The sequence below is a fragment of the Oncorhynchus tshawytscha genome, unplaced genomic scaffold (genome assembly GCF_018296145.1).
Source record: "Oncorhynchus tshawytscha isolate Ot180627B unplaced genomic scaffold, Otsh_v2.0 Un_contig_4934_pilon_pilon, whole genome shotgun sequence".
In the NCBI taxonomy this organism is placed as follows: domain Eukaryota; kingdom Metazoa; phylum Chordata; class Actinopteri; order Salmoniformes; family Salmonidae; genus Oncorhynchus; species Oncorhynchus tshawytscha.
Window position 1 is genome coordinate 97,645 of NW_024609814.1, and position 27,315 is coordinate 124,959.

A 27,315-nucleotide genomic window follows, 5' to 3' on the forward strand; every position below is an offset into this window, starting at 1 on the left:
GACTCTACAGTCGGTCCTCACTGCAACCGTGAGGGAGGGGGCGCTCGAGCCACGTCGTTGAATCAAATAACCGCTTCAAGCGCAGCTCCACTGTTTACGAAAGAGCAAGGGTGAGAACATTAATTACGACAGTCGCGACGTGTCTAATAGAACCAAATTCAGGACAACGGGACACCGGCGAGCCTTGAATTTATCCCGGGTAAGTCCGACTGTGGCACAATCACAGACAGTCCGCCATTCCCCCTTCATCGAGACTCCCATTTAATGCTCTATAGGCAAGGGATAATATAATGTTCATGTTTCCCCCTTTTCAAGTTGAGTCGATAGACCGACGTGTATAAACAGCGGTGTAATTGCTATGCAACGAGAGGCTGTGCGCAACGAGTGCTTTGATGCAGCGCAGGGTGTGAGTGCATCAAACTGCAGGACAGAAAGGATGGATAACTAGTGAAATCATATTTTCTATGAAGCAATCGCGACTTAGTAGCGAAAGACAGATAATCGATAGGTTTGTGGCTTTATATATTTATTCAATAAACCTCCGGCATGTCATCATTCCAAACATTAATTGTATTATGGCCATACCATTTAGCTATCATGGGTGGGTCCTATTAAAACGCTTATTACATAGTAATTTATTTATAGACATGACAAACTACACACATTTTAAAGGATTAGGCCCAATGAGATTTCAATACTAATTAATGATCAGTCTTAATGCACGTTTATCCTCTGTCTCGCTCTCCAGTGGTCCCTACTATCATCCAATAGCAGGAGGGTCTTCCCCCTCCAACCATCCCATTCATTCAGGATGTCCACTCCAGACCCTCCCATTGGGGGTACCCCTCGACAGGGTCCTTCCCCAGGCCCGGGGCCCTCTCCTGGGGCAATGCTTGGCCCCAGCCCTGGTCCTTCTCCAGGGGGGTCCTCTCACAGCATGATGGGGCCAAGCCCAGGGCCTCCATCCTCAGGTCACCCCCTGCCTCAGCCTGGGCCCTCTGGATACTCCCAGGAGAACATGCACACTCTGCACAAAGTAAGGACACCTTGTGGATTATTGAGTGCTACTGTACCTAACCAGCGGTACCCATCAGAACCAAAGGCACATTTCCACATTGAGTGGACAATTATGTTTTTCTTCTTCTGTTGTGTTCTATTCTATTCCATGCTACTTTGTCTGCCATCTACAGTGTCGGTCAAGGGTTTTTCTTCATTTTTACTATTTTCTACATTGTAGAGTAATAGTGAAGACATCAAAACTATGAAATAGCACATATGGAATCATGTTGTAACTAAAACAGTATTAAATAAATACAAATATATTTTATATTTGAGATTATTCAAAGTAGCCACCCTTTGCCTTGATGGCAGCTTTGCACACTCTTGGCATTCTCTCAACCAGCTTCATGAGGTAGTCACCTGGAATGCATTTCAATTAACAGGTGTGCCTTTTTAAAAGTTAATTTGTGGAATTTCTATCCTCAATGTGTTTGAGCCAATTAGTTGTGTTGTGACAAGGAAGGGGTGATATACAGAAGATAGTCCTATTTGGTAAAAGACCAAGTCCATATTATGGCAAGAACAGCTCAAATCAGCAAAGAGAAACAACAGTACATCATTACTTTAAGACACTTTGACAGTTTCTTCAAGTGCAGTCGCAAAAACCATCAAGTGCTATGATGAAACTGGCTCTCATGAGGAACACCACAGGAAATGAAGACCCAGAGTTACCTCTGCTGCAGAGGATAAATTCATTAGAGCTGCCAGCCTCAGAAATTTCAGCCCAAATAAATGCTTCACAGAGTTCAAGTAACAAACATATCTCAACATCAACTGTTCAGAGGAGACTGAGTGAATCAGGCCTTCATGGTTGAATTTCTGCAAAGATATGGAATCATGTAGTAACTGTTGTTTCTGTTTCCTTATTTGAGCTATTCTTGCCATAATATGGCCTTGGTATTTTACCAAATAGGGCTATCTTCTGTATACCACCCCTACCTTGTCACAACACAACTGATTGGCTCAAACGCATTTAGAAGGAAAGAAATTCCACAAAATAACTTTTAACAAGGCACACCTGTTAATTGAAATGCATTCCAGGTGACTACCTCATGGAACTGGTTGAGAGAATACCAAGAGTGTGCAAAGCTGTCATCAAGGCAAAGGGTGGCTACTTCGAAGAATCTCTTTGTTTAACACTTTGGTTACTACATGATTCCATATGTGTTATTTCATAGTTTTGATGTCTCCACTATTATTCTACAATGGAGAACATAGTAAAAATGAAGAAAAACCCTTGAATGAGTAGGTCTGTCCAAACTTTTGACTTGAACTGGAACTCATCCCTATAAATACAGTGCATACACTTTTTTGAAACAATTCCTTGCAACAATCAAAACCTCTTGCCATGTAGATATATGTACATTTGTTTGTATCTATGTCTCCCTCCCTGTAGCCACTGGAAGGTATGGAGAGAACTACCATGGAGAGGACTACCATGGAGAGGACTGCCATGGAGAGGACTGCCATGGAGAGGACTGCCATGGAGAGGACTGCCATGGAGAGGACTGGAATGGAGAGGACTGCCATGGAGAGGACTGGAATGGAGAGGACTGCCATGGAGAGGACTGGAATGGAGAGGACTGCCATGGAGAGGTCTGCCATGGAGAGAAATGCCATGGAGAGGTCTGCCATGGAGAGAAACTGCCATGGAGAGGACTGGTATGGAGAGGACTGGTATGGAGAGGACTGGTATGGAGAGGACTGCCATGGAGAGGACTGCCATGGAGAGGACTGCCATGGAGAGGACTGCCATGGAGAGGACTGGTATGGAAAGGACTGGTATGGAGAGAACTGGTATGCATGAGAAGGGCATGAGTGAGGAGTCCCGCTTTGCCCAGATGAAGGGCATGCCCATGAGACAGGGAGGGCACAGTGGCATGGGCCCTCCTCCCAGCCCCATGGACCAACACTCTCAAGGTAGGTACACACTCTCACCAGGGGTCTGTTCAGGAGGGTGCACAGTTGATCAATGTTCAGAAATATAGTGGGGCAAAAAAGTATTTAGTCAGCCACCAATTGTGCAAGTTCTCCCACTTAAAAAGATGAGAGAGGCCTGTAATTTTCATCGTAGGTACACTTTAACTATGACAGACAAAATGAGAAAAAAAATCCAGAAAGGATTTGTAGGATTTTTTATGAATTTATTTGCAAATTATGGTGGAAAATAAGTATTTGGTCACCTACAAACAAGCAAGATTTCTGGCTCTCACAGACCTGTAACTTCTTCTTTAAGAGGCTCCTCTGTCCTCCACTCGTTACCTGTATTAATGACACCTGTTTGAACTTGTTATCAGTATAAATGACACCTGTCCACAACCTCAAATAGTCACACTCCAAACTCCACTATGGCCAAGACCAAAGAGCTGTCAAAGGACACCAGAAACAAAATTGTAGACCTGCACCAGGCTGGGAAGACTGAATCTGCAATAGGTAAGCAACTTGGTTTGAAGAAATCAACTGTGGGAGCAATTATTAGGAAATGTAAGACATACAAAACCACTGATAATCTCCCTCGATCTGGGGCTCCACGCAAGATCTCACCCCGTGGGGTCAAAATGATCACAAGAACGGTGAGCAAAAATCCCAGAACCACACGGGGGACCTAGTGAATGACCTGCAGAGAGCTGGGACCAAAGTAACAAAGCCTACCATCAGTAACACACTACGCCGCCAGGGACTCAAATCCTGCAGTGCCAGACGTGTCCCCCTGCTTAAGCCAGTACATGTCCAGGCCCATCTGAAGCTTGCTAGAGAGCATTTGGATGATCCAGAAGAATATTGGGAGAATGTCATATGGTCAGATGAAACCAAAATATAACTTTTTGGTAAAAACTCAACTCGTCGTGTTTGGAGGACAAAGAATGCTGAGTTGCATCCAAAGATCACCATACCTACTGTGAAGCATGGGGGTGGAAACATCATGCTTTGGGGCTGTTTTCCTGCAAAGGGACCAGGACGACTGATCCGTGTAAAGGAAAGAATGAATGGGGCCATGTATCGTGAGATTTTAAGTGAAAACCTCCTTCCATCAGCAAGGGTATTGAAGATGAAACGTGTCTGGGTCTTTCAGCATGACAATGGTCCCAAACACACCGCCCGGGCAACGAAGGAGTGGCTTCGTAAGAAGCATTTCAAGGTCCTGGAGTGGCCTAGCCAGTCCAGATCTCAACCCCATAGAAAATCTTTGGAGGGAGTTGAAAGTATGTGTTGCCCAGCAACAGCCCCAAAACATCACTGCTCTAGAGGAGATCTGCATGGAGGAATGGGCCAAAATACCAGCAACAGTGTGTGAAAACCTTGTGAAGACTTACAGAAAACGTTTGACCTCTGTCATTGCCAACAAAGGGTATATAACAAAGTATTGAGATAAACTTTTGTTATTGACCAAATACTTATTTTCCACCATAATTTGCAAATAAATTCATAAAAAATCCTACAATGTGATTTTCTGGATTTTTTTTTCTCATTTTGTCTGTCATAGTTGAAGTGTACCACCTATGATGAAAATTACAGGCCTCTCTCATCTTTTTAAGTGGGAGAACTTGCACAATTGGTGGCTGACTAAATACTTTTTTGCCCCACTGTAACTGTATTGTATAGAACCTGTATGATTATCTGTTATGGTAGAATTGGATATTGTGTCAAATCTTTTCATTTTTATGTCATGTTTCACCTCACTAAATATCCCCTTTCTCTCTCTCTCTCTCTCTCTCTCTTTCCGTCTCCCTCTCTCTCCACCAGGCTACCACTCCCCACTCGGCGGCTCTGACCACTCCAGCCCCGTCCCTTCCAACGGGCCCCCCTCTGGCCCTCTCCAACCCTCTAGCGCTGGCCCAAATTCCTCAGACACCTCCTCCAACCCAGACTCCCAAACCTTGGGGGGTCAGAACCAGCAGCAGAACCGGCCCGGTGGGCCCCAGCAAAGTGGCTCCGGCCCTGGCCCTCATGGCCCCAGCCCTGGCCCCACCACCCCTGGTGGCCCCGGAGGAGGCCCTACTCCTTTCAACCAGAACCAGCTTCACCAGCTGCGGGCCCAGATCATGGCCTATAAGGCATGTACAGAATATTGATGATTTAAGGGTTGAAAGACCGATACGTGTTTAAGATGATACATTATAAATGATATATAATGTGTAATGACTGCCTATGGTTATATATAATGTCTCCAAACTCTGAGTGGTCCACAATGTTGTTTTTAATATGTAGCTAATATGCCTTGTCACCTGTTGTATAAATATTGTAGAGTGACACTTTATATGCTTTTTAATTTAATCACAATTTCATGACTAAAGGGTAGACAAGCAAGTCAATGAACATCATTCACATGTTACAATAACTAACATTAACGTACTAGATTGCTACTTTAATAAACTTTTCTCCCTGTAAGATGCTGGCCAGGGGGCAGCCACTACCGGACCATCTCCAGATGGCTGTCCAGGGGAAGAGGCCCATGGGGTGCAGCCCAGGGATGCAGGGTCCGGGGCCAGGGCAGGGGGGACTGGGGCAGCCCATGCCCAGCCTGGCTCCTGGAGGTCCTGGAGGTGTGGGACCAGGACCAGGAGGACCCATGGGCCAGGGCTACAGCAGAGCTCACGGTGAGGGAGGCAGAATGAAGAGCATTGGATATTGATCAATGTAATTACAGTAGCTAGTTGAAACAGAAAGATTGATCAGTCAAAGCATTGATCAGTCTGCTCCAGCCTCAGTCTGCTCCAGTCTCAGTCTGCTCCAGTCTCAGTCTACTCTAGCCTCTCCGACCTAATGTGTGTGTATCGGGTGGGTTTGGATACAAAGCAGAAGACACATTTCCATCTCGTGTGGACTAATAAAATATATTTTATCTCAAGCATTTCACTGCACCCGCAATAACATCTGCTAAACACGTGTATGTGACCAATAAGATCTGTTTTGATCAGTCAATTAATCAGCATCTAAATGCTGTGAGAAGTAGCAAGCTTGTATTGTTTTGATCTGGTACAGTAGCTAGATATCTGTTTTCCAATAGGTCTGAAAAGAATGAAACATGAGTTTTTCTCTGAATGTACCACTGATATAATGTTGTAGGGATGATGGGACCCAACATGCCCCCTCCAGGCCCCTCTGGTCCAACCGGCATGCAGGGTCAGAACCCCAACGGAACCCCCAAGTCCTGGTCTGAAGGTGAACATAATAACACCAGCGTTATTGTCACTTTCTTCTGAGGGGCAATGAGTTCAAGTTTATTATAGTTAGTCACATAGTAGGAACAGATGTGGGATCTTAATTTGATCACTGTTTTGTTGCTGAGAATTTTCCTTCAAAGCTGGAAATGTGAACATGTAGTGTATTTGAATTTTTAAAAGTCTTCTAAAGTTTGTAATTTCCACTGAAATTGTTGACTTGATTTGCCCTAATGAACAATCTATCAACCCATACAAAAATGTCCTGTTGCTTCAGGATTATTTTCCTGCTGTAGCAAACTAAGATCCTACATCTGCACTCACATAGTAGTTAGTCACATAGAAGTTAGTCAACACAGAGTTAATTGTTAAAACATTATTCATGATGGCATTTCATGATTTAGTCCTGTATATCATTTTAATCCATGTTAGGTTTTGGTCAGTTACAATCACATCAATAAATTGATTGATGGTTAGTTACCTTTGCCCTTTCTTTCCTTCCCCCAGGTCCGATGGTAAACGCCGCCGCCCCCTCTAACGCCCCCCAGAAGTTGATCCCTCCCCAGCCGACGGGCCGTCCCTCCCCCGCTCCACCCTCCATACCCCCTGCGGCCTCCCCAGTCATGCCCCCCCAGACCCAGTCCCCTGGGCAGCCGGTCCAGCCCTCACCCATGGTGCCCCACCATGCCAAGCAGAACCGCATTACCCCCATCCAGAAACCCCACGGACTCGACCCAGTGGAAATACTGCAGGAGAGGGAGTACAGGTAACCTATGAACCCTGACCCTTAAGCCCTGACTCTTAAGCCCTGAACCCTGACCCTGTGGAGAAACTGCAGGAGGGGGATTACAGGTAATACACTAACCCTGACCCTTAACCCCTGATCCCTAACCCGGTGGAGATACTGCAGGAAAGGGATTACAGGTACAGTACACCGTTAATCAAAATGTATTTTTAAAGCCCTTTTTACATCACAAAGAGCAGTAACCTGGCCTAGACCACAAGGAGCAGTAACCTGGCCTAGACCCCAAAGAGCAGTAACCTGGCCTAGACCCCAAAGAGCAGTAACCTGGCCTAGACCCCAAAGAGCAGTAACCTGGCCTAGACCCCAAAGAGCAGTAACCTGGCCTAGACCTCGAAGAGCATTAACCTGGCCTAGACCCCAAAGAGCAGTAACCTGGCCTAGACCCCAAAGAGCAGTAACCTGGCCTAGACCTCGAAGAGCAGTAACCTGGCCTAGACCTCGAAGAGCAGTAACCTGGCCTAGACCTCGAAGAGCAGTAACCTGGCCTAGACCTCGAAGAGCAGTAACCTGGCCTAGACTCCAAAGAGCAAACAGCATTATACATCATTCATCATACATTAATTGAATAGATAGATACATAGTTACACATCTAGTCATACTATATATACATTTATAATAGCAGACTGAGTTCTCTACAGCACGAGTACTGTCTCTCTCTCATACTATCCCCCTCTCTACTTTTCTCTCTCTTTCTCTCTATCTCTCTCTCTCTCTCTCTCTCTGTGTCTCTCTCTCTTGCTCTCCTTTCTCTCCCTCCCTCCTCCCTATCTCGTGTCTCTGTGGTATCTCCAGACTGCAGGCTCGTATCACCCATCGTATAGCTGAGTTGGAGAACCTCCCTGGCTCTCTGGCTGGAGACCTGAGGACCAAGGCCACCATCGAACTCAAGGCCCTCCAGCTGCTCAACTTCCAGAGACAGGTAGACTACTGGCCCGCCCTGCGGATCACACACAGGACTGTGTTGTACTGCAGCACTCCTTCGTAGTGTCTACATGACACTGTCATTATAATGACCCTTCATAACGTCTACATGACACTGTCATTACAATGACCCTTCATAACGGCTAAATGACACTGTCATTACAATGACCCTTCATAATGGCTACATGACACTGTCATTACAATGACCCTTCATAATGGCTACATGACACTGTCATTACAATGACACAACAGAAGTCCTATAAACAGTCATGACTCTTTAACTGTGTTGTGCTGTTGAAACAGTCCTGAAAACACTGGAGCCTGTTGAGACCCTCTCCCCTACAGTATTACACATGATGGGGACGATGATGATGATGCATTTATATCCACATTTCTCCTTCCTCCGGTCTCTTCCAACCCCACAGCTGCGTCAGGAGGTAGTGGTGTGTATGCGTAGGGACACCGCTCTGGAGACAGCTCTGGACGCGAAGGCCTACAAGAGGAGCAAGCGCCAGTCCCTACGAGAGGCTCGCATCACAGAGAAACTGGAGAAACAGCAGAAGATCGAACAGGAGCGTAAACGTCGACAGAAACACCAGGTAGACTGACACAAACCTGGTTACACCTGCTGGTTACACCTGCTGGTTACACCTGCTGGTTACACCTGCTTCTAGACTAACAACTATTTACAATGGAGATTATTTGCGAGAAGTGTTGAGCTTTTCAAGGCACAATGTCAGATAACATCCTTTATGAAGTTTAGATTATTTTAACTCCTTTTATCCGTAATGAGGATATTTGGGAGAAGTATATCTCACTCTAATATATTTCACTCTTTCGCTGTTCATCATAAAAACAAAAAGTTATTAGATACATTATGTTAATCAGTAGTAGTAGTAGCAGTAGGGAAGGAGGATATCTAGTCATGTGGAACAAACGAATGCCTTCAACTGAAATGTGTCTTCCACATTTAACCCAACCCCTCTGAATCAGAGAGGTGCGGGAGAGCTGCCTTGATCGATATCCACGTCTTCGGCGCCCGGGGACCAGTGGTTTAACTGCCTTGCTCAGGATTAGAAGCAGCAGTAGTAGTAGTAGCAGCAGTACCACCACGCCAGCTGGAAATGCTATGGGACAGAACTGAATACTGACTCTCATCTTGTCTGTCTCCAGGAGTATCTGAGCATTATCCTGGCCCACGCCAAAGACTTTAAGGAGTACCACCGCTCCATCACAGCTAAGATCCAGAAAGCCACCAAGGCCGTGGCCACATACCACGCCAACACAGAGCGCGAGCAGAAGAAGGAGAACGAGCGCATCGAGAAGGAGAGGATGAGGAGGCTGATGGTGAGGACCATTACATACATAGACAGACAGTACATGTTCTTATTCACACATAAAGACACACACGTGCAAACACTCATACTCTTTCCCGTACTTAAGACACACACTCATGTGTATACAAAGACATACACTAATGTGGAAACACGCTCTTACAATGCACATTACTTTACACTACTCTCTCTACTCTGATTCCCGCACACAGACTCATCCATCTCACATCAATGAGTTTTGTCTGAATATCTCCCCCCTCTCTCTCTCGCTCTCTCTCTCTCCCTCCCTCTCTACACTCTCTCTCTCTCTCTCTCCCTCCCTCTCCACTCTCCCTCCCTCTCTCTCTCTCTCTCTCTCTCCCTCCCTCTCTACACTCTCTCTCCCTCTCTCCCTCCCTCTCTACACTCTCTCTCCCTCTCCCTCCCTCTCCACTCTCCCTCCCTCTCCACTCTCTCTCCCTCTCCACCCTCTCTCCCTCCCTCCCTCCCTCTCTACACTCTCTCTCCCTCTCTCTCCCTCTCCACTCTCCCTCCCTCTCCACCCTCTCTCCCTCTCCACCCTCTCTCCCTCTCCCTCCCTCTCTACACTCTCTCTCCCTCTCCACTCTCCCTCCCTCTCCACCCTCTCTCCCTCTCCACCCTCTCTCTCTCTCCACCCTCTCTCTCTCTAGGCTGAGGATGAGGAGGGCTACCGTAAACTGATTGACCAGAAGAAGGACAAGCGTCTGGCCTACCTGCTGCAGCAGACGGATGAGTACGTGGCCAACCTCACTGAGTTGGTCCGGGCTCACAAGCTGGTACAGGCCCTCAAAGAGAAGAAGAAGAAGAGGAAGAAGAAGAAGGTATGAGAGAGAGAGAGCGGTGCGACAAAGGACACATACACACATCCAATAGGTTCAGGTGCTGGACAGAAGGGGGGAGGACATTATGCCCATGACTGATATGTTCCTATAGTGATTAGTTGAGACAGACACATGACAGACGAGGTTTCAACCCAACTGGGATCTCCTGAGGAATTTGTGTGTGTAGATGTGGTTGTGAGCTGTCGTCAGCACTAGTCTCTGTAGGGAGTTGATAGAGTCGGTGTGTAGATGTGGTTGTGAGTGTGATAAACACACTGATGTGTGGATGTCTTTCCTACAGAAGCTGGAGAACGCTGAGGGTCAGACTCCTGTACTGGGACCTGATGGAGAAGTGAGTGGGATATTAAACTAACGTACTGGACATTTGAGTCATTTATCAGACGCTTGTATCCAGAGCAACTTACTGTATTGAGTGCATATATGTTCATACTTTTTCATAACCAATCTACAGTACACTGTTATAGATACATCACTATGGTTACCAATATGTTCCCTGTTGTTATACAGTACTACTAGACATAGTATTTGCCAGCACAAAAACATTCTGTGGCGTACTGCACTAGCATCGAATAGTCCCCACGATATGCAACTTTTCAGGGAAGTCAGGAACAAATACACACAGTCAGTTAGGAAAGCAAAGGCTAGCTTTTTCAAGCAGACATTTGCATCCTGTAGCTCTAACTCCAAAAAGTTTTGGGACACTGTAAAGTCCATGGAGAACAAGAGCACCTCCTCCCAGCTGCCCACTGCACTGAGGCTAGGTAACATGGTCACCACCGATAAATCCATGATAATCGAGAACTTCAATAAGCATTTCTCTACGGCTGGCCATGCTTTCCTCCTGGCTACCAGAACCCCGGCCAACAGCTCCGCACCCCTGCAGTTACTTGCCCAAGCCTCCCCAGCTTCTCCTTAGCTGATGTTCTGAAATAGCTGCAAAACCTGGACCTGTACAAATCATCTGGGCTAGACAATCTGGACCCTCTCTTTCTAAAATGTTCCACCAACCATTGTTGCAACCCCTATTTACTAGTCTGTTTAACCTCTTTCGTATCGTCCGAGATTCCTAAAGATTGGAAAGCTGCCGCAGTCATCCCCCTCTTTGAAGGGGGTGACACTCTAGACCCAAACTGTTACAGAACTATATACATCTTTCCCTGCCTTTCAAGTCTTCGAAAGCCAAGTTAACAAACAGATCCCTGACCATATCGAATCCCACCGTACCTTCTCCGCTGTGCAATCCGGTTTCCGAGCTGGTCACGGGAGCACCTCAGCCACGCTCAAGGTACTAAACGATATCATAACCGCCATAGATAAAAGACAGTACTGTACAGCCGTCTTCATCGACCTGGCCAAGGCTTTCGACTCTGTCAATCACCGTATTCTTATCTACAGACTCAACAGCCTTAGTTTCGCAAATGACTTCCTCGTCTGGTTCACCAACTACTTCTCAGATAGAGTTCAGTGTGTCAAATCAGACGGCCTGTTGGCCGGACCTCTGGCAGTCTCTATGAGGGTACTACAGGGTCAATTCTCGGGCTGACTCTTTTCTCTGTATATCTCAATGATGTTGCTCTTCCTGCGGGTGATTCCTTGATCCACCTCTACGCAGACGACACCATTCTGTATACATCTGGCCCTTCTTTGGACACTGTTAACAAACCTCCTAACAAGCTTCAATGCCATACAACACTCCTTCCGTGGCCTCCAACTGCTCATAAATACAGGTAAAACTAAATGAATGCTCCTCAACCGATCGCTGCCCGCACCTGCCCGCCCGACTAGAATCACTACTCTGGATGGTTCTGACTTAGAATATGTGGACAACTACAAATACCTAGGTGTCTGGCTAGACTGTAAACTCTCCTTCCAGACTTATATTAAGCATCTCCAATCCAAAATTAAATCTAGAATTGTCTTCCTATTTCGCAACAAAGCCTCCTTCACTCATGCTGCCAAACATAGCCTTGTAAAACTGACTATCCTACCGATCCTCGGCTTCAGTAGTGTCATTTACAAAATAGCCTCCAACACTCTACTCAGCAAACTGGATGCAGCCTATCACAGTGCCATCCATTTTGTCACCAAAACCCCATATACCACCACTGCGACCTGTATGCTCTCGTCGGCTGGCCCTCGCTACATATTCGTCGCCAACCCACTGGCTCCAGGTTATCTATAAGTCTTTGCGAGGTAAAGCTCCACCTTATCTCAGCTCACTGGTCACCATAGCAACACCCATCAAAGCCAACACCTCCTTAGGCCGCCTTTCCTTCCAGTTCTCTGCTGCCAATGACTGGAACAAATTGCAAAAATCGCTGAAGTTGGAGACATATCTCCCTCACTAACTTTAAGCATCAGCTATCTGAGCAGCTTACCGATCGCTGCAGCTGTACATAGCCCGTCTGTAAATAGCCCATCCAACTACCTACCTCATCCCCATATTGTTTTTATTTACTTTTTTGTTCTTTTGCACACCAGTATTTCTACTTGCACATCATCATCTGCACATCTGTCACTCCAGTGTTAATTTGCTAAATTGTAATTACTTCGCTACTATGGACGATTTATTGCCTTACCTCCTTACTCCATTTGCACACACTGTATATAGACTTTATTTTGTGTTATTGACTGTACTTTTGTTTACCCCATGTGTAACTATGTGTTGTTGTTTTTGTCGCACTGCTTTGCTTTATCTTGGCCAGGTCACAGTTGTAAATGAGAACTTGTTCTCAACTGGCCTAACTGGTTAAATTAAGGTGAAATAAAAAAATAGTTAAAAAAATAGTCATGGTTCAGCAGGTATCTGCATCAGTATCCAGAGACGGCTCTTGTCACCAGACATAATGGACCCCAGGGAGAGTAGCTGATGTGTTAGCAGCAGCTAATGGGGATCCTAGTAAAATGCAAAAAATTATCAGTATTTGTAGACGCCAAGAATAGTAAATTTCCCCTTCAACGTCAGCATCCAGTGTTTTTCTGACTCGCCCCCCCCTCCCTCCAGCCTCTAGATGAGACGTCCCAGATGAGTGACCTACCAGTGAAGGTGATCCACGTGGAAAGTGGTAACATCCTGACAGGGGCGGACGCTCCTAAAGCTGGACAGCTGGACACATGGCTGGAGATGAACCCTGGGTACGAGGCTGGAGGAGGAGGATGAGATGGACCTATTAGGTTTTAGGGGTATATTTTAGAGGGGGTAAAGGTATGTTTGTGGTTGTAATACTGATGTTTTCTGCTGTTCCAGGTACGAGGTGGCCCCTCGCTCTGACAGTGAAGACAGTGGATCGGAAGAGGAGGAGGTGGGTTGGGTCATAAAAGAGTACCCAACCATGACTAAACTCTTATTATAGAGATTACACGATGAAAAGGATGAAAGTAGGAACCAAATCAACTGAATTGGTTGAACAATCATAAAGACTAGATTCGTTCCACACTCTCTCTGTACCAAAGCTATGACCAGTCTGTCTGAGTGGTGATTGACAGGTTGTTGTTGTCCCGCCCCTGGCCTGTCATTGGCATATCAGGAGGAAGAGGAGGAGCCCCAGCCGGCAGTTCCTCCAGTAGTGGTCCTCCCAGTGTTAGTGGGGTTAGAGGAGAAGAAGAAGAAGATCCCAGACCCAGACAGTGAAGAAGTATCAGAGGTGGACGTACGACACATCATAGAGTGAGCACACTCCACCTGGGTCCCTATAGAGTCATAATACCCATAAAACCTAGCGGTCAAGCAGGGAAATGGTTCCAATCGTCACCATTCCTTTTCCCCACGTCTAGATTTTATAAACACTTCAAATAAGGGTTGTGTTTCGTGTAGGCTTACCCTGGCATGATGTTTTGATAACCGTGGAAATCTCTCTTATCAATATTTACCCCCCAAAAATGGAATGCTAATGAGCTCCTAATGTAGCATTTTTGAATCGTAGTAAATAGAGACGAATATATTGATTAAAGTCACCTTGTCCGAGAGAGATTTACATGGTTATCAAAATGTCACGCCAGGGTAAGCCTACACGAAACACAGCCCTTATTTGAAGTGTTTCTAAAATTGAGACGGGCCCATAAGTAAGCATTTAACTGTTAGTCTACACCTGCTGTTTACAAAGCATGTGACAAATACATTTAGATTAGATGATTTGATTTGAAATGTCTGGTGTATGATTCAGGGTTGGAGTCAAAAGAAACATTGATTTTCAGTGAGGAATTGGGTGAATCTCAAACCTCTGACCTTCTCCAATGTGTTTTGAGGAGGCAAGAAGAAAGGCTACAAGGAGACACAATTGAGATTCACCTGTTGTGCACTCCTGCCTACACATTGGATTTATTTAAATAAGCCATAAAGACAGAAATGCCTACAATTCAGGTTTGGGGTCAAAAGTTCCATTTAATATTCAGTGAGAAATTGACCCTAATGGTGTTTTGCTGACTTGCAAATCCTTATCAATGACGGAGTGAATTTTCCAGCTAAAGATGCTTGTCTCTCAGAGCGCTAGAATTTTTTTTAAATAGCACACTGACTTTATAGGGCTCATGCCAATATGTAATAATAAATAATAATACATTGAATTTATAACACATTTTTCATTGAAAAACTATCTCAAAGTGCTAAGGTGATTGCATTAAAGCCATTCAGCCACTGATATTGTTTCTTCCCTGGTTCCGTCCTAGGCACGCTAAACAGGATGTGGATGATGAGTATAACAGTGCGGAGGCAGCGTTCGCTCGGGGACTCCAGTCTTACTACGCTGTCGCCCATGCTGTCACTGAGAGAGTGGAGAAACAGTCCACTATACTCATCAACGGACAACTGAAACAGTACCAGGTGAAGCAGCACTAACAAGAGGCTGAATAAGCCTGAGAAGTGACATTTCCTTTCTTAAGTCATTAGAAGAGACCCAGACCAACCTGTACAATTGTGGCTGGCTGACATTGTCCTTTGTCTTCCTCTGTTGATTCTCTCTCCTCTTCCTCTCCTTGTCTCTCTCCTCTTTCTTTCCTTGTCTGTCCTTTCCACTCAAACTGTTTGTCCCTCCCTCCCTCAGATTAAAGGTCTGGAGTGGCTGGTGTCTCTCTACAACAACAATCTGAATGGTATCCTGGCTGATGAGATGGGACTAGGAAAGACCATCCAGACCATCGCTCTCATCACGTACCTGATGGAGAACAAACGAGTCAATGGACCTTTCCTCATCATAGTACCGCTCTCGTGAGTACTGTACCGCTCTGCCACGCACGGAGAACCATGGCTTCAATTACAATTAAACTTTAAAGGGACATTACACTCCAAAATCAATCACGTTTTCAAGACCCCAACATTGGTTGTATGTTGAGCTACTGTAAGTCTGTGTCACAGGCCGTTTTGTAGATTCAGCTATGTGCCACAGTCCAAAATGAATGGAAGACATAAGCTCCACATCATTTCCAGATTTCCTGTACTTATTATATCCATTAATTTGTGGTTGACGGACAAGTATATAGCTGGATATACACAACTGATGGTGTGGGACTTTTGAAGAGTACTGTCCCTTTAATTGTAACTGTATTCATAGTACACTTAACGTGACTGTCATACATGATATGATGGAGTACAGTACTAATGAGAGGGAAACAATGATCCGGAGAGAGGGGTGGGTAAGGTTTGGTACAGTCGCATCATTAAAAAGTAATAATTCAAATAGAAATAGAATAGTAATATATATGTATCTATCGCTATGGGTACAGTGCTATTTGTTTGCTTAGGTAAGTTTGGCCCTCTGTTTTCCTCTCTTCTCACATTGACAGAACTCTCTCTAACTGGGTGTATGAGTTTGACAAGTGGGCTCCGTCTGTAGTGAAAGTCTCCTACAAGGTGAGTTGGAGCAGCTAACCTTCCGCCAACTATATGGTAACCATGGAAACACTGATTACTTGGGGTCCTGAAATACAGCCATATGGGCGGCCGTGTGGAAGCCTGTCTATAATGCATTCAAATCAAAAGTGTATCACTTGCAGCCAGAGCAACAACAACTAGGCCTATTATGAATACAAATGTAATGTCACGCCATTCTAGTAATTATTCATTTAATTAATTCATTAATGTCAAGTTAAATCCGAGTTCCTGTCCTTCATGTTGTCTCTGTAGGGTTCCCCTCAGGCCAGAAGGGCCTTCATCCCCCAGCTACGCAGCGGCAAGTTCAACGTTCTCCTCACTACCTATGAGTACATCATCAAGGATAAACAGGTTCTAGCCAAGGTAACACACTGACACACACTCTACCTACAGCGTGATTCTGAACAACTCTCACCATGACCATTTGACTGATGACCTATATACCCTCTTTCTGTCTTCTCGTACTCCCCAACCCTCTTTCTCCCTCTCTGTCTCTCTCTCCCTCTCTCTCTCTCCCCCTCCCCTCCTCCTCCTCCTCCACCACTCCCCTGCTCCCTCTCCCCCCACAGATCCGGTGGAAGTACATGATCGTGGATGAGGGCCACCGGATGAAGAACCACCACTGTAAGCTGACCCAGGTCCTCAACACCCACTACCTGGCCCCCAGGAGAGTTCTCCTAACTGGGACACCGCTCCAGAACAAGCTGCCTGAGCTCTGGGCCCTGCTCAACTTTCTCCTGCCCACTATCTTTAAGAGCTGCAGTACCTTTGAACAGTGGTTCAATGCACCATTCGCTATGACTGGAGAGAAGGTGAGTTTATTTTAGCTGAAAGAAGTTGAGAAATGCTATATAAACTGAACAAAAATATGACCGCAACATGTAAAGTGTTGGTCCCATGTTTCATAAACAGAAATAAAAGATCCCAGAAAGTGTATTTCTCTCACATTTTGTGCACAAATTTGTTTACATCCCTGTTAGTGAGCATTTCTCCTTTGCCAAGATAATCCATCCACCTGACAGGTGTGGCATTTCAAGAAGCTGATTAAACAGCATGATCATTACACAGGTGCACGTTGTGCTGGGACTTGAAAATGTGCAGTTTTGTCACACAACACAATACCACAGATGTCTCAAGTTTTAAGGGAGTGTGCAGTTGGCATGCTGACAGCAGCAATGTCCACCAGAGCTGTTGCCAGAGAATTTAATGTTAATTTCTCTACTATAAGCCTCCTCCAACGGCGTTTTAGAAAATTTGGCAGTACGTCCAACCGGCCTCACAACCACAGACCAGGGGTAACAAGGAGTCGCTAGAGCGCAATGAGCCAAGTACTGCCCCCCAGCCAAACCCTCCCCTAAACCAGACGACACTGGGCCAATTGTGCGCCACACTATGGGACTTGCGGTCACGGCTGGTTGTGACACAGCCTGGGATCAAACACGGGTCTGTAGTGACGCCTCAAGCACTGCGATGCAGTGCCTTAGACCGCTGCGCACTTGGGAGGCTGCGGCCCACATTTAATCGGCTCATCTGTCCCGCGGACTGCCAGCTGCCAATCACTGCTACGTACCCTACTGTTCAAAAGTTTGGGGTCACTTAGAAATGTCCTTGTTTTTGAAAGAAAAGCATGTTTTTTGCTTATTAAAATAATATCAAATGAATCAGAAATACAGTGTAGACATTGTTAATGTTGTAAATTACTATTGTAGCAGGAAACTATTGGCAGGTCCTCTGTCCAGTGTCTGTGTTCTTTTGCCCATCTTAATCTTTACTTTTTATTGGCCAGTCTAAGATAAGGCTTTTTCTTTGCAACTCTGCTTAGAAGGCCAGAATCCCGGAGTCGCCTCTTCACTGTTGACGTTGAGACTGGTGTTTTGCAGGTACTATTTAATGAGGCTGCCAGTTGAGGACTTGTGAGGCGTCTGTTTCTCAAACTAGACACTCTAATGTACTTGTCCTCTTGCTCAGTTGTGCACCGGGGCCTCCCAATGCTCTTTCTATTCTGGTTAGAGACAGTTTGTGCTGTTCTGTGAAGGGAGTAGTACACAGCATTGTATGAGATCTTCAGTTTCTTGCGATTTCTCGCATGGAATAGCCTTTATTTCTTGGAACAAGAATAGACTGACAAGTTTCAGAAGAAAGTTCTTTGTTTCTGGCCATTTTGAACCTGTAATCGAACCCACAAATGCTGATGCTCCAGATACTCAACTAGTCTAAAGAAGGACAGTTTTATTGCTTCTTTAATCAGAACAACAGTTTTCAGCTGTGCTAACATAATTGTAAAAGGGTTTTCTAATGATCAACTTGGATTAGCTAACACAACGTGCCATTGGAACACAAGTGTGATGGTTGCTGATAATGGGCCTCTGTACACCTATGAAGATATTCCATTAAAAATCAGCCGTTTCCAGCTACAATAGTCATTTACAACATTAACAATGTCTACACTGTATTTCTGATCAATTTGATGTTATTTTAATGGACAAAAAAATGTGCTTTTCTTTCAAAAACAAGGACATTTCTAAGTGACCCCAAACTTTTGAACAGTAGTGTACCTTTAGTCATTTGTATACATTTCTGTTCATGAAATGAAATAATATTTAACTTCGTTCACTTCTTCTCTCCAGGTGGATCTAAATGAAGAGGAGACCATCCTGATTATCCGTCGCCTCCACAAGGTGCTCCGCCCCTTCCTGTTACGCAGGCTCAAGAAGGAAGTAGAGGCTCAGCTACCGGAAAAGGTCTCCATCTTCACATTTCTTTTAAATACAAACTCATGTTCACAGCTTTCTTCAGTATCTTGTCCGTTGGGTGTCCTCTTACCTGTGTTCTCAGGTATTTTTCAGCTGACTGTGTTTGCATAATATCTCCATTCTGTGGTTTTAATTGATTGCTTGGTTTATAGATGTCTCTCTCACTGCGTCTCTCGCTATGTCTCTCTCTATCTCTCTGTCTCTCTCTCTCTCTCTGTCTCTGTCTCTCTCTCTCTCTGTCTCTCTCTCTCTCTCTATCTCTCTGTCTCTCTCTGTCTCTCTCTCTCACTGCGTCTCTCTCTCTCTCTCTCTCTCTCTGTCTATCTCTCTCTCTCTGTCTCTCTGTCTCTCTGTCTCTCTCTCTCTCTCTCTCTCTCTCTCTCTCTCTCACTGCGTCTCTCTCTCTCTCTCTCTCTCTCTGTCTCTCTGTCTCTCTCTCTCTCTCTCTCTCTCACTGCGTCTCTCTCTGTCTCTCTGTCTCTCTGTCTATCTCTCTGTCTCTCTCTCTCTCTCTCTCTCACTGCGTCTCTCTCTCTCTCTCTCTCTCTCTCTCGTCTCTCTCTCTCTCTCTCTCTCTCTCTCTCTGTCTCTCTGTCTCTCTCTCTCTCTCTCTCTCTCTGTCTCTCTCTGTCTCTCTCTCTCTCTCTCTCTCTCTCTCTCTCTCTCTCTCACTGCGTCTCTCTCTCTCTCTCTCTCTCTCTGTCTCTCTCTCTCTGTCTCTCTGTCTCTCTGTCTCTCTGTCTCTCTCTCTCTCTCTCTCTCTCTCTCTCTCTCTCTCTCTCACTGCGTCTCTCTCTCTCTCTCTCTCTCTGTCTATCTCTCTCTCTCTGTCTCTCTGTCTCTCTCTCTGTCTCTCTGTCTCTCTCTCTCTCTCTGTCCTCCAGGTGGAGTATGTAATAAAGTGTGATATGTCAGCGCTCCAGAGGGTTCTGTACAGACATATGCAGGCCAAGGGAGTCCTACTGACAGACGGCTCTGAGAAGGACAAGAAGGTGAGAAGGAATAACTCAAGTTCTTTGTCCAAAACATACAGTTTGTAAAATATGCTTTTTTTAGATCATATTCTGTATATATGAATATGTGTAAAGAAGCTTTTTGATTATATTGCAAGGTGAAATAATTATAAAATGTACAAGACAGTATTAGTTTTGTCTTGTTTTAAAAACATTCTCACATGCCTCACTTCCATCAATTCAAAGCTTGTGGTGGCTAAAGTCAGCTAAAGTAGTTGCAGTTTAAAGAAAACAGATTAGTTTCCCCAGGCCCATATACATGGTGAGGAACCATCTAACATCAAGTGGTAAAATCCTGAACTCCTCCTGTAATATCTGTGTGTCTATTGTCGGGTAAATCCTCCTGTAATATCTGTGTGTCTATTGTAGGGTAAATCCTCCTGTAATATCTGTGTGTCTATTGTAGGGTAAATCCTGAACTCCTCCTGTAATATCTGCGTGTCTATTGTAGGGTAAATCCTGAACTCCTCCTGTAATATCTGTGTGTCTATTGCAGGGTAAATCCTCCTGTAATATCTGTTTGTCTATTGTAGGGTAAATCCTCCTGTAATATATGTGTGTCTATTGTAGGGTAAATCCTCCTGTAATATCTGTGTGTCTATTGTAGGGTAAATCCTCCTGTAATATCTGTGTGTCTATTGTAGGGTAAATCCTGAACTCCTCCTGTAATATCTGTGTGTCTATTGTAGGGTAAATCCTCCTGTAATATCTGTGTGTCTATTGTAGGGTAAATCCTCCTGTAATATCTGTGTGTCTATTGTAGGGTAAATCCTCCTGTAATATCTGTGTGTCTATTGTAGGGTAAATCCTCCTGTAATATCTGTGTGTCTATTGTAGGGTAAATCCTCCTGTAATATCTGTGTGTCTATTGTAGGGTAAATCCTCCTGTAATATCTGTGTGTCTATTGTAGGGTAAATCCTCCTGTAATATCTGTGTGTCTATTGTAGGGTAAATCCTGAACTCCTCCTGTAATATCTGTGTGTCTATTGTAGGGTAAAGGAGGTACCAAGACTCTGATGAACACCATCATGCAGTTGAGGAAGATCTGTAACCATCCCTACATGTTCCAACAGATAGAGGTACAATGTCAATACACACACACACACACACACACACACACACACACACACACACACACACACACACACACACACACACACACACAGATAGAGGTACATACAGTGGGTGTATACTTTCTATTGATGAACTAATCCCACCACAATTCTGAATTTGTTCACAGGAATCTTTCTCTGAGCATTTAGGATTTTCTGGAGGGATAGTGAGTGGGTAAGTGCATAAGTTGATTGAGAGTAATTTTCACAACAACGACCCGAAATGCTTTCACTCTATTGGCCTGGTTGTGTTCTCTCTCTGCCCCTAGTCTTGACCTGTACCGAGCCTCGGGGAAGTTTGAGGTGCTGGACCGTATCCTGCCCAAGCTGAGGGCCACCAACCACAAGGTGTTGTTGTTCTGTCAGATGACCTCGCTCATGACCATCATGGAGGACTACTTCGCCTACCGCAACTTCAAGCACCTGCGTCTGGACGGTACGGTGTGTGTGTGTGTGTCTCGGTATCAGAACTGGGTTCAAATAGTTACTTGGCGTCTTTTCTAATACATGCCTGGTGCAATGGAACAAACGGTACAAAACCCACCCATCTGGCAGTCCATAAAGACTCAATCATACTCAATGTATTTTATAGTCTAGAAAATAAATACTTTTTGAACCCATGTCTGCTATGCATATGATACAAAATCAAAGTTGGGATTTCTGTCTCTCTTAGTTGCTGTGTTTTACTCATCCATTTCCCTCTCCCCTCCTCTCTCCCTCCGCCCCCATCCCCCTCCCTCCGCCCCCCTCTCCCTCCCTCCAGGCACCACCAAAGCAGAGGACAGGGGCATGCTGTTGAAGGCGTTTAACGACCCAGCCTCCCAGTACTTCATCTTCCTGCTCAGTACCAGAGCCGGCGGGCTGGGCCTCAACCTGCAGTCAGCTGACACCGTGGTCATCTTCGACTCTGACTGGAACCCTCACCAGGTAGGGGAGTAACACACACACACACAACTCCTAAGGGATTGGCTGGAGCCCACAGCAGGTAGGGGGAGTAACACACACACACACAACTCCTAAGGGATTGGCTGGAGCCCACAGCAGGTAGGGGGAGTAACACACACACACACACACACACAACTCCTAAGGGATTGGCTGGAGCCCACAGCAGGTACACTTAGTAGCGTTAGTAGTTGAAGTCATATTTTAATATTACTTGAGTGAGTATTCAGTTAGATGTACAAAATATCCCACTGAACTTGCCATGTTAAATCTACAATCGGCTTCCTATTTCGCAACAAAGCATCCTTCGCTCATGCTGCCAAACATACCCTTGTAAAACTGACCATCCTACCAATCCTCGACTTCGGCGATGTTTACAAAATAGCCTCCAACACTCTACTCAACAAATTGGATGCAGTCTATCACAGTGCAATCCGTTTTGTCACCAAAGCCCCATATACTACCCACCATTGCGACCTGTACGCTCTCGTTGGCTGGCCCTCGCTTCATACTCGTCACCATACCCACTGGCTCCAGGTCATCTACAAGACCCTGCTAGGTAAAGTCCCCCTTATCTCAGCTCGCTGGTCACCATAGCAGCTCGCTGGTCACCTGTAGCACGCGCTCCAGCAGGTATATCTCTCTGGTCACCCCCAAACCATTTATTTCTTTGGCCGCCTCTCCTTCCAGTTCTCTGCTGCCAATGACTGGAACGAACTACAAAAATCTGGAACTGAAATCTCCCTCACTAGCTTTAAGCACCAACTGTCAGAGCAGCTCACAGATTACTGCACCTGTACATAGCCCACCTATAATTTAGCCCAAACAACTACCTCTTTCCCTACTGTATTTATTTTATTTTATTTATTTATTTATTTTGCTCCTTTGCACCCCATTATTTTTATTTCTACTTTGCACATTCTTCCACTACAAATCTACCATTCCAGTGTTTTACTTGCTATATTGTATTTACTTTGCCACCATGGCTTTTGTTTTGCCATGAATTACCTGAAAACTCCTTATCTCACCTCATTTGCTCACATCGTATATAGACTTGTTTCTACTGTATTATTGACTGTATGTTTGTTTTACAAACCATGAAACATGTAACTCTGTGTCGTTGTATGTGTCGAACTGCTTTGCTTTATCTTGGCCAGGTCGCAATTGTAAATGAGAACTTGTTCTCAACTTGCCTACCTGGTTAAATAAAGGTGAAATAAAAAAAATGTTAGTATTGACATGCCACCATGGGCCAGATACTAACTGAATCATTGCCATCGGAATTTGAACTACGAATGCCTAACGATTCAGCCCAAAGTATCCTACCGTATTCTAACCACCTCTCCTCCCTCTCTCTCCAGGACCTGCAGGCCCAGGACCGTGCGCACCGCATCGGCCAACTGAACGAGGTCCGCGTCCTGCGTCTCTGCACCGTCAACTCCGTAGAGGAGAAAATCCTGGCGGCGGCCAAGTACAAACTCAACGTGGACCAGAAGGTCATCCAGGCCGGCATGTTCGACCAGAAGTCATCGAGCCACGAGCGCCGGGCTTTCCTGCAGGCTATCCTGGAGCACGAGGAACAGGACGAAGTCGGGGCCCCGGGCGGCGTGTGGAAGTCTGGGGGGTCTTGGGTGGGTGTGACCGACAAAAGCCCGGAACTCCCACACCCTCAGAATTCCCACGCTGCCCACTGACACACCTACCTCTCTCCGTTGTACTGTTCTTCCCTCTTCCTTTTTTTCATCCATTGTACATCTCTCTCTCTCTCTCTCTCTCTCTCTTCTCTCTCTCTTCTCTCTTTCTCTCTCTCTCTCTCTCTCTCTCTGTCTGTCTGTCTGTCTGTCTGTCTGTCTGTCTGTCTGTCTGTCTGTCTGTCTGTCTGTCTGTCTGTCTCTTTCTTTCTCTGTCTCTCTGTCTCTCTCTTTCTTGCTTTCAATCCCTATTTCTTCTTTTCACCACTCTCTTTCTCTCTCACACATTTTGTCCCTTGTGTATTTGTCTTAGGTGGTGGACAAACACAATGTGGATTGTATTTCATCTACACTTCTTTTGAATGCTAATACTGTTTTAAAGACTTTACATGTTGTGTATATTGACCCATTCCTTGATGTTGTCACAGAGCTCTTCTTTACAAAGTGGTGGATTGGATAGTCTGGTCCCAGACCTGTTTGTTCTGTCTGACAATTCCTCTTGTCATTGGTCATATGGTCACAAACAGATCTGGAACCAGGCTAGAGTGGATAGAGCTTTAGCTTTGCTCATGTCCTCCTGTCCTGCTGTGTGTTGTGTCTGTCTGTCTATTGATGTGTGTTTGACCGCTCAGGAGGAGGACGAGGTGCCAGACGATGAGACGGTCAACCAGATGATCGCCAGGAGCGAGGAGGAGTTTGACCACTTCATGGTTAGTTAGTGTCTGTTGGTCATCGTGGTCATTTCTCTGGGTCAACTTATCAAGGGCCAATCCAATATCTATACATACAATGATGCAGAATACTCTGTTCTTTTCTCTTCCTACTACCTTACACCTTTGTTTCCTCTTTCTCCTCTCTCCTGCCCCTTCTCCTGGTCTCTATCTCCCCTTCCAGCGTATGGACCTGGACAGGAGGCGTGAGGACGCTCGGAACCCCCGCCGTAAGCCCCGTCTGATGGAGGAGGACGAGCTGCCCACCTGGATCATGAAGGATGACGCAGAGGTGGAGAGACTCACCTGTGAGGAGGAAGAGGAGAAGATGTTCGGGAGGGGGTCCCGCCAGCGCAAGGAGGTGGATTACAGTGACTCACTCACCGAGAAGCAGTGGCTCAAGGTTAGAGGTCAAGGGTCAGATTACACTCTGGGATTGGTGTATTCATTTGATGTTGTTTATTAAGTGACAAGGTGCTCATCATGTTTGCCTCCCTCTCTCTCTCGCTACTCCCTCTCTCTCCCTCTCCCTCTCTCCTCTCCCCTCTCTCTCTCTCTCGCACGCTTTCTCCCTCCCTCTCTTTCTCTCTCCCCCGTCCCTCTCTTTCACTATCTCTTTCTCTCCTCCCTCCCTCTCTCTCTCTCTCCCTCTCCCTCTCTCTTTTTCCCTCCCTCTCTCTCTCTCTCTCTCTCTTTCTTTCTCCCTCCCTCTCTTTCTCCCTCCAGGCCATTGAGGAAGGCACGTTAGAGGAGATCGAGGAGGAGGTGCGTCACAAGAAGACCACCCGGAAGCGAAAGCGTGACCGCGATGACCTCCCTGGCCCCTCCTCTTCCTCCTCGGGGGGCAGGCGGAGCCGGGACAAGGACGAGGACGGGAAGAGACAGAAGAAGAGGGGACGCCCCCCCGCAGAGAAACTCTCCCCCAACCCCCCCGCTCTCACCAAGAAGATGAAGAAGATAGTGGACGCTGTTATTAAATACAAAGACAGGTAAGACTGGGGCTGGTGTTCTCTTCAGCTTGCTTTGCCATTTTGACTTACATGCTGGTTGGAGCTAGCCTGGGTACCAGTCTGTTTGTGTCGTCACGCCACTCCTTGTCATGCCAAACGTGTTTGGGACCAGGCTAGGTTGGATCAAGGTGCTTGCAACACCAGAGTTGTGAGACATGCACAACATGCTGCAATACTGACTGTCTGTGTAACATCGGTACTACGGGCACTAACATCAGTATCTCTGGTGATGTCTTTCACAGCAGTAATGGTCGTCAGCTGAGTGAGGTCTTCATCCAGCTGCCCTCGCGCAAAGAGCTGCCAGAGTACTACGAGCTCATCCGCAAGCCTGTCGACTTCAGGAAAATCAAGGTAAATTAACACACACACACACTCTCATTCTCATCCCCCCTCTAATCTCTCTCTCTCCCGCTCTCCTGTCTGCCCCTCCTGTAGGAGAGGATCCGTAGCCACAGATACCGGAGTCTCGGAGACCTGGAGAGAGATGTGATGCTACTCTTTCAGAACGCACAGACCTTCAACCTGGAGGGATCACTGGTGAGACACACACACACGTTACACTGGAATGAGTACACAACAACACAAGCACATCGATGACAATAGATGTAACAGTAGATTAAATAAGTGAATGACTTTGTGTGTGTTTATCGACTTTAACTCACATCGTCCAGTAACTTCATTAGAGATGCTGATTACAGGAGTTGTAACTGCTCTTCCTGTATGCCCTCTTGTTACTGTATAAAAATGTATCAAGGGACCAGTCCTTTTTTGATCAACTTTTTTATTTGCATGTTTTGAAGCAGGTTAAGGCTGAATAACAATAAGCAGTGGACCCAATAACCATACCATTGTTGGCACATGTCCAACTGCGTCTGTGCATGAGCCTAAAATAGCTACATCGGTCTGGTTGCTGCCTCGTTCCCAGATCTACGAGGACTCCATCGTGCTCCAGTCGGTGTTCACCAGTCTGAGACAGAAGATCGAGAAGGAGGAGGACAGCGAGGGAGAGGACAGTGAGGAAGAGGAGGAGGACCTGGACGAAGGCTCAGAGTCAGAGTGTGAGTCATCACTGAAGAAAGGAAGTAAGGAACGAAGAAGCACAGGAAGGAAGCAGGAAAAAAATATATATTGAGAAATATAAAGAATGAATGAAAGACATTGAAAGAACGAATAAACCAGCCACCTCTGTGACCTTGCAATAAACTGTGTTGTGTTGATCCTGTGGCGTGTGTGTTTGTATGTGTGTCTGCATGTGTATGTGTATGATATGAATGTGTGTGTGTGTGTGTCCATCCTCTAGCCCGCTCAGTGAAGGTGAAGATCCGTCTGGGACGGAGAGAGAAGAGTAGTGACCGGGGGAAGGGTAGGAGACGTCTGGGACGCACCCGAGCCAAACCTGTAGTCAGCGACGACGACACTGAAGAGGAGCAGGAGGAGGTGAGAGGAGAGGAGGTGTGTGTGTGTTTGCACCTTCTATTTTTGATGTTTTGTTTTATAATCCCTCTGCAAAAAATGTGTTGCACATATTGTGCATGGCACCCAGAAATATTCCCCCCTCTCGCTCTCTCTTTATGTTTCTGTCTCTCTCCTGTTCCACCTCTCACAGGAACGCTCCCCCAGTGGCACAGATGAAGAATCCTAAATGGAAACTAGCTACTTACTCCAACTCTACTTCCATCATTACCAGGTTTTGTTCAACTCCATTTCATATCTACTTGGGACTGGGGAATTTCACTTCATATTGACGCCAACTCTCTCCCTGTTATGTAGATTAGCACAGCTTTCATAACAACAACTACTGGACCTGAAGCACTGCTTAGGTGTGTAAAATAGACGAATTCTGCCTCATACTGTTAGTCGATCTAAACAACCTTGTTAATGTAATATGTGTCAATTACTAAAAGTGTTATTTATTATGTCTGGTGTATTTTGGGGGGGGAAGTTGAGGCCATATACAGCGCCTTCAGTAAGTATTCATACCGCTTGACTTATTCCACATTTTGCTGTGTTACAGCCTGAATTCAAAAATATATATTTTTTGACACCCATCTCCACACAATACCCCATGATGAC

At 45.8% G+C, this 27,315-nt stretch overlaps 1 protein-coding gene across 4 annotated transcripts; it reads left to right on the forward strand.

The window, feature by feature from the left end:
* LOC112230178 (transcription activator BRG1) lies at positions 1 to 27,271 on the forward strand. Of its 4 annotated transcripts, none has more exons than XM_042318713.1 (35): positions 1 to 199; positions 749 to 1,036; positions 2,456 to 2,979; positions 4,804 to 5,114; positions 5,450 to 5,657; positions 6,127 to 6,222; positions 6,729 to 6,987; positions 7,819 to 7,945; positions 8,373 to 8,546; positions 9,121 to 9,294; positions 9,953 to 10,123; positions 10,425 to 10,475; positions 13,149 to 13,279; positions 13,392 to 13,446; positions 13,672 to 13,811; positions 14,810 to 14,963; positions 15,184 to 15,347; positions 15,923 to 15,989; positions 16,263 to 16,373; positions 16,580 to 16,822; positions 18,638 to 18,751; positions 19,648 to 19,755; positions 20,770 to 20,856; positions 21,018 to 21,064; positions 21,159 to 21,325; positions 21,653 to 21,816; positions 23,193 to 23,462; positions 24,155 to 24,232; positions 24,417 to 24,635; positions 24,959 to 25,221; positions 25,485 to 25,593; positions 25,678 to 25,779; positions 26,168 to 26,324; positions 26,543 to 26,694; positions 26,849 to 27,271. In XM_042318713.1, exons 3-35 carry the CDS (start codon positions 2,673 to 2,675, stop codon positions 26,882 to 26,884), a joined length of 5,016 nt encoding a protein of 1,671 aa, XP_042174647.1. In that variant the 5' UTR covers positions 1 to 199; positions 749 to 1,036; positions 2,456 to 2,672; the 3' UTR covers positions 26,885 to 27,271. The 4 variants fall into 4 exon arrangements, with proteins under 4 accessions (XP_042174647.1, XP_042174648.1, XP_042174649.1 ...); XM_042318714.1 differs by having other exon boundaries at positions 26,543 to 26,679; XM_042318715.1 differs by having other exon boundaries at positions 26,168 to 26,300.
* Positions 27,272 to 27,315: the final 44 nt, after the last annotated feature.

What these genes read in the sequence shown, in the direction of transcription:
- LOC112230178 (XM_042318713.1), top strand. Translation starts at nt 2,673, where the DNA reads ATGCCATGGAGAGGTCTGCCATGGAGAGAAACTGCCATGGAGAGGACT. An exon ending in CCCAGATCATGGCCTATAAG is followed by an intron (nt 5,115 to 5,449) that starts GCATGTACAGAA and finishes TCTCCCTGTAAG; the next exon opens with ATGCTGGCCAGGGGGCAGCC. An exon ending in TCGCTATGACTGGAGAGAAG is followed by an intron (nt 16,823 to 18,637) that starts GTGAGTTTATTT and finishes TCTTCTCTCCAG; the next exon opens with GTGGATCTAAATGAAGAGGA.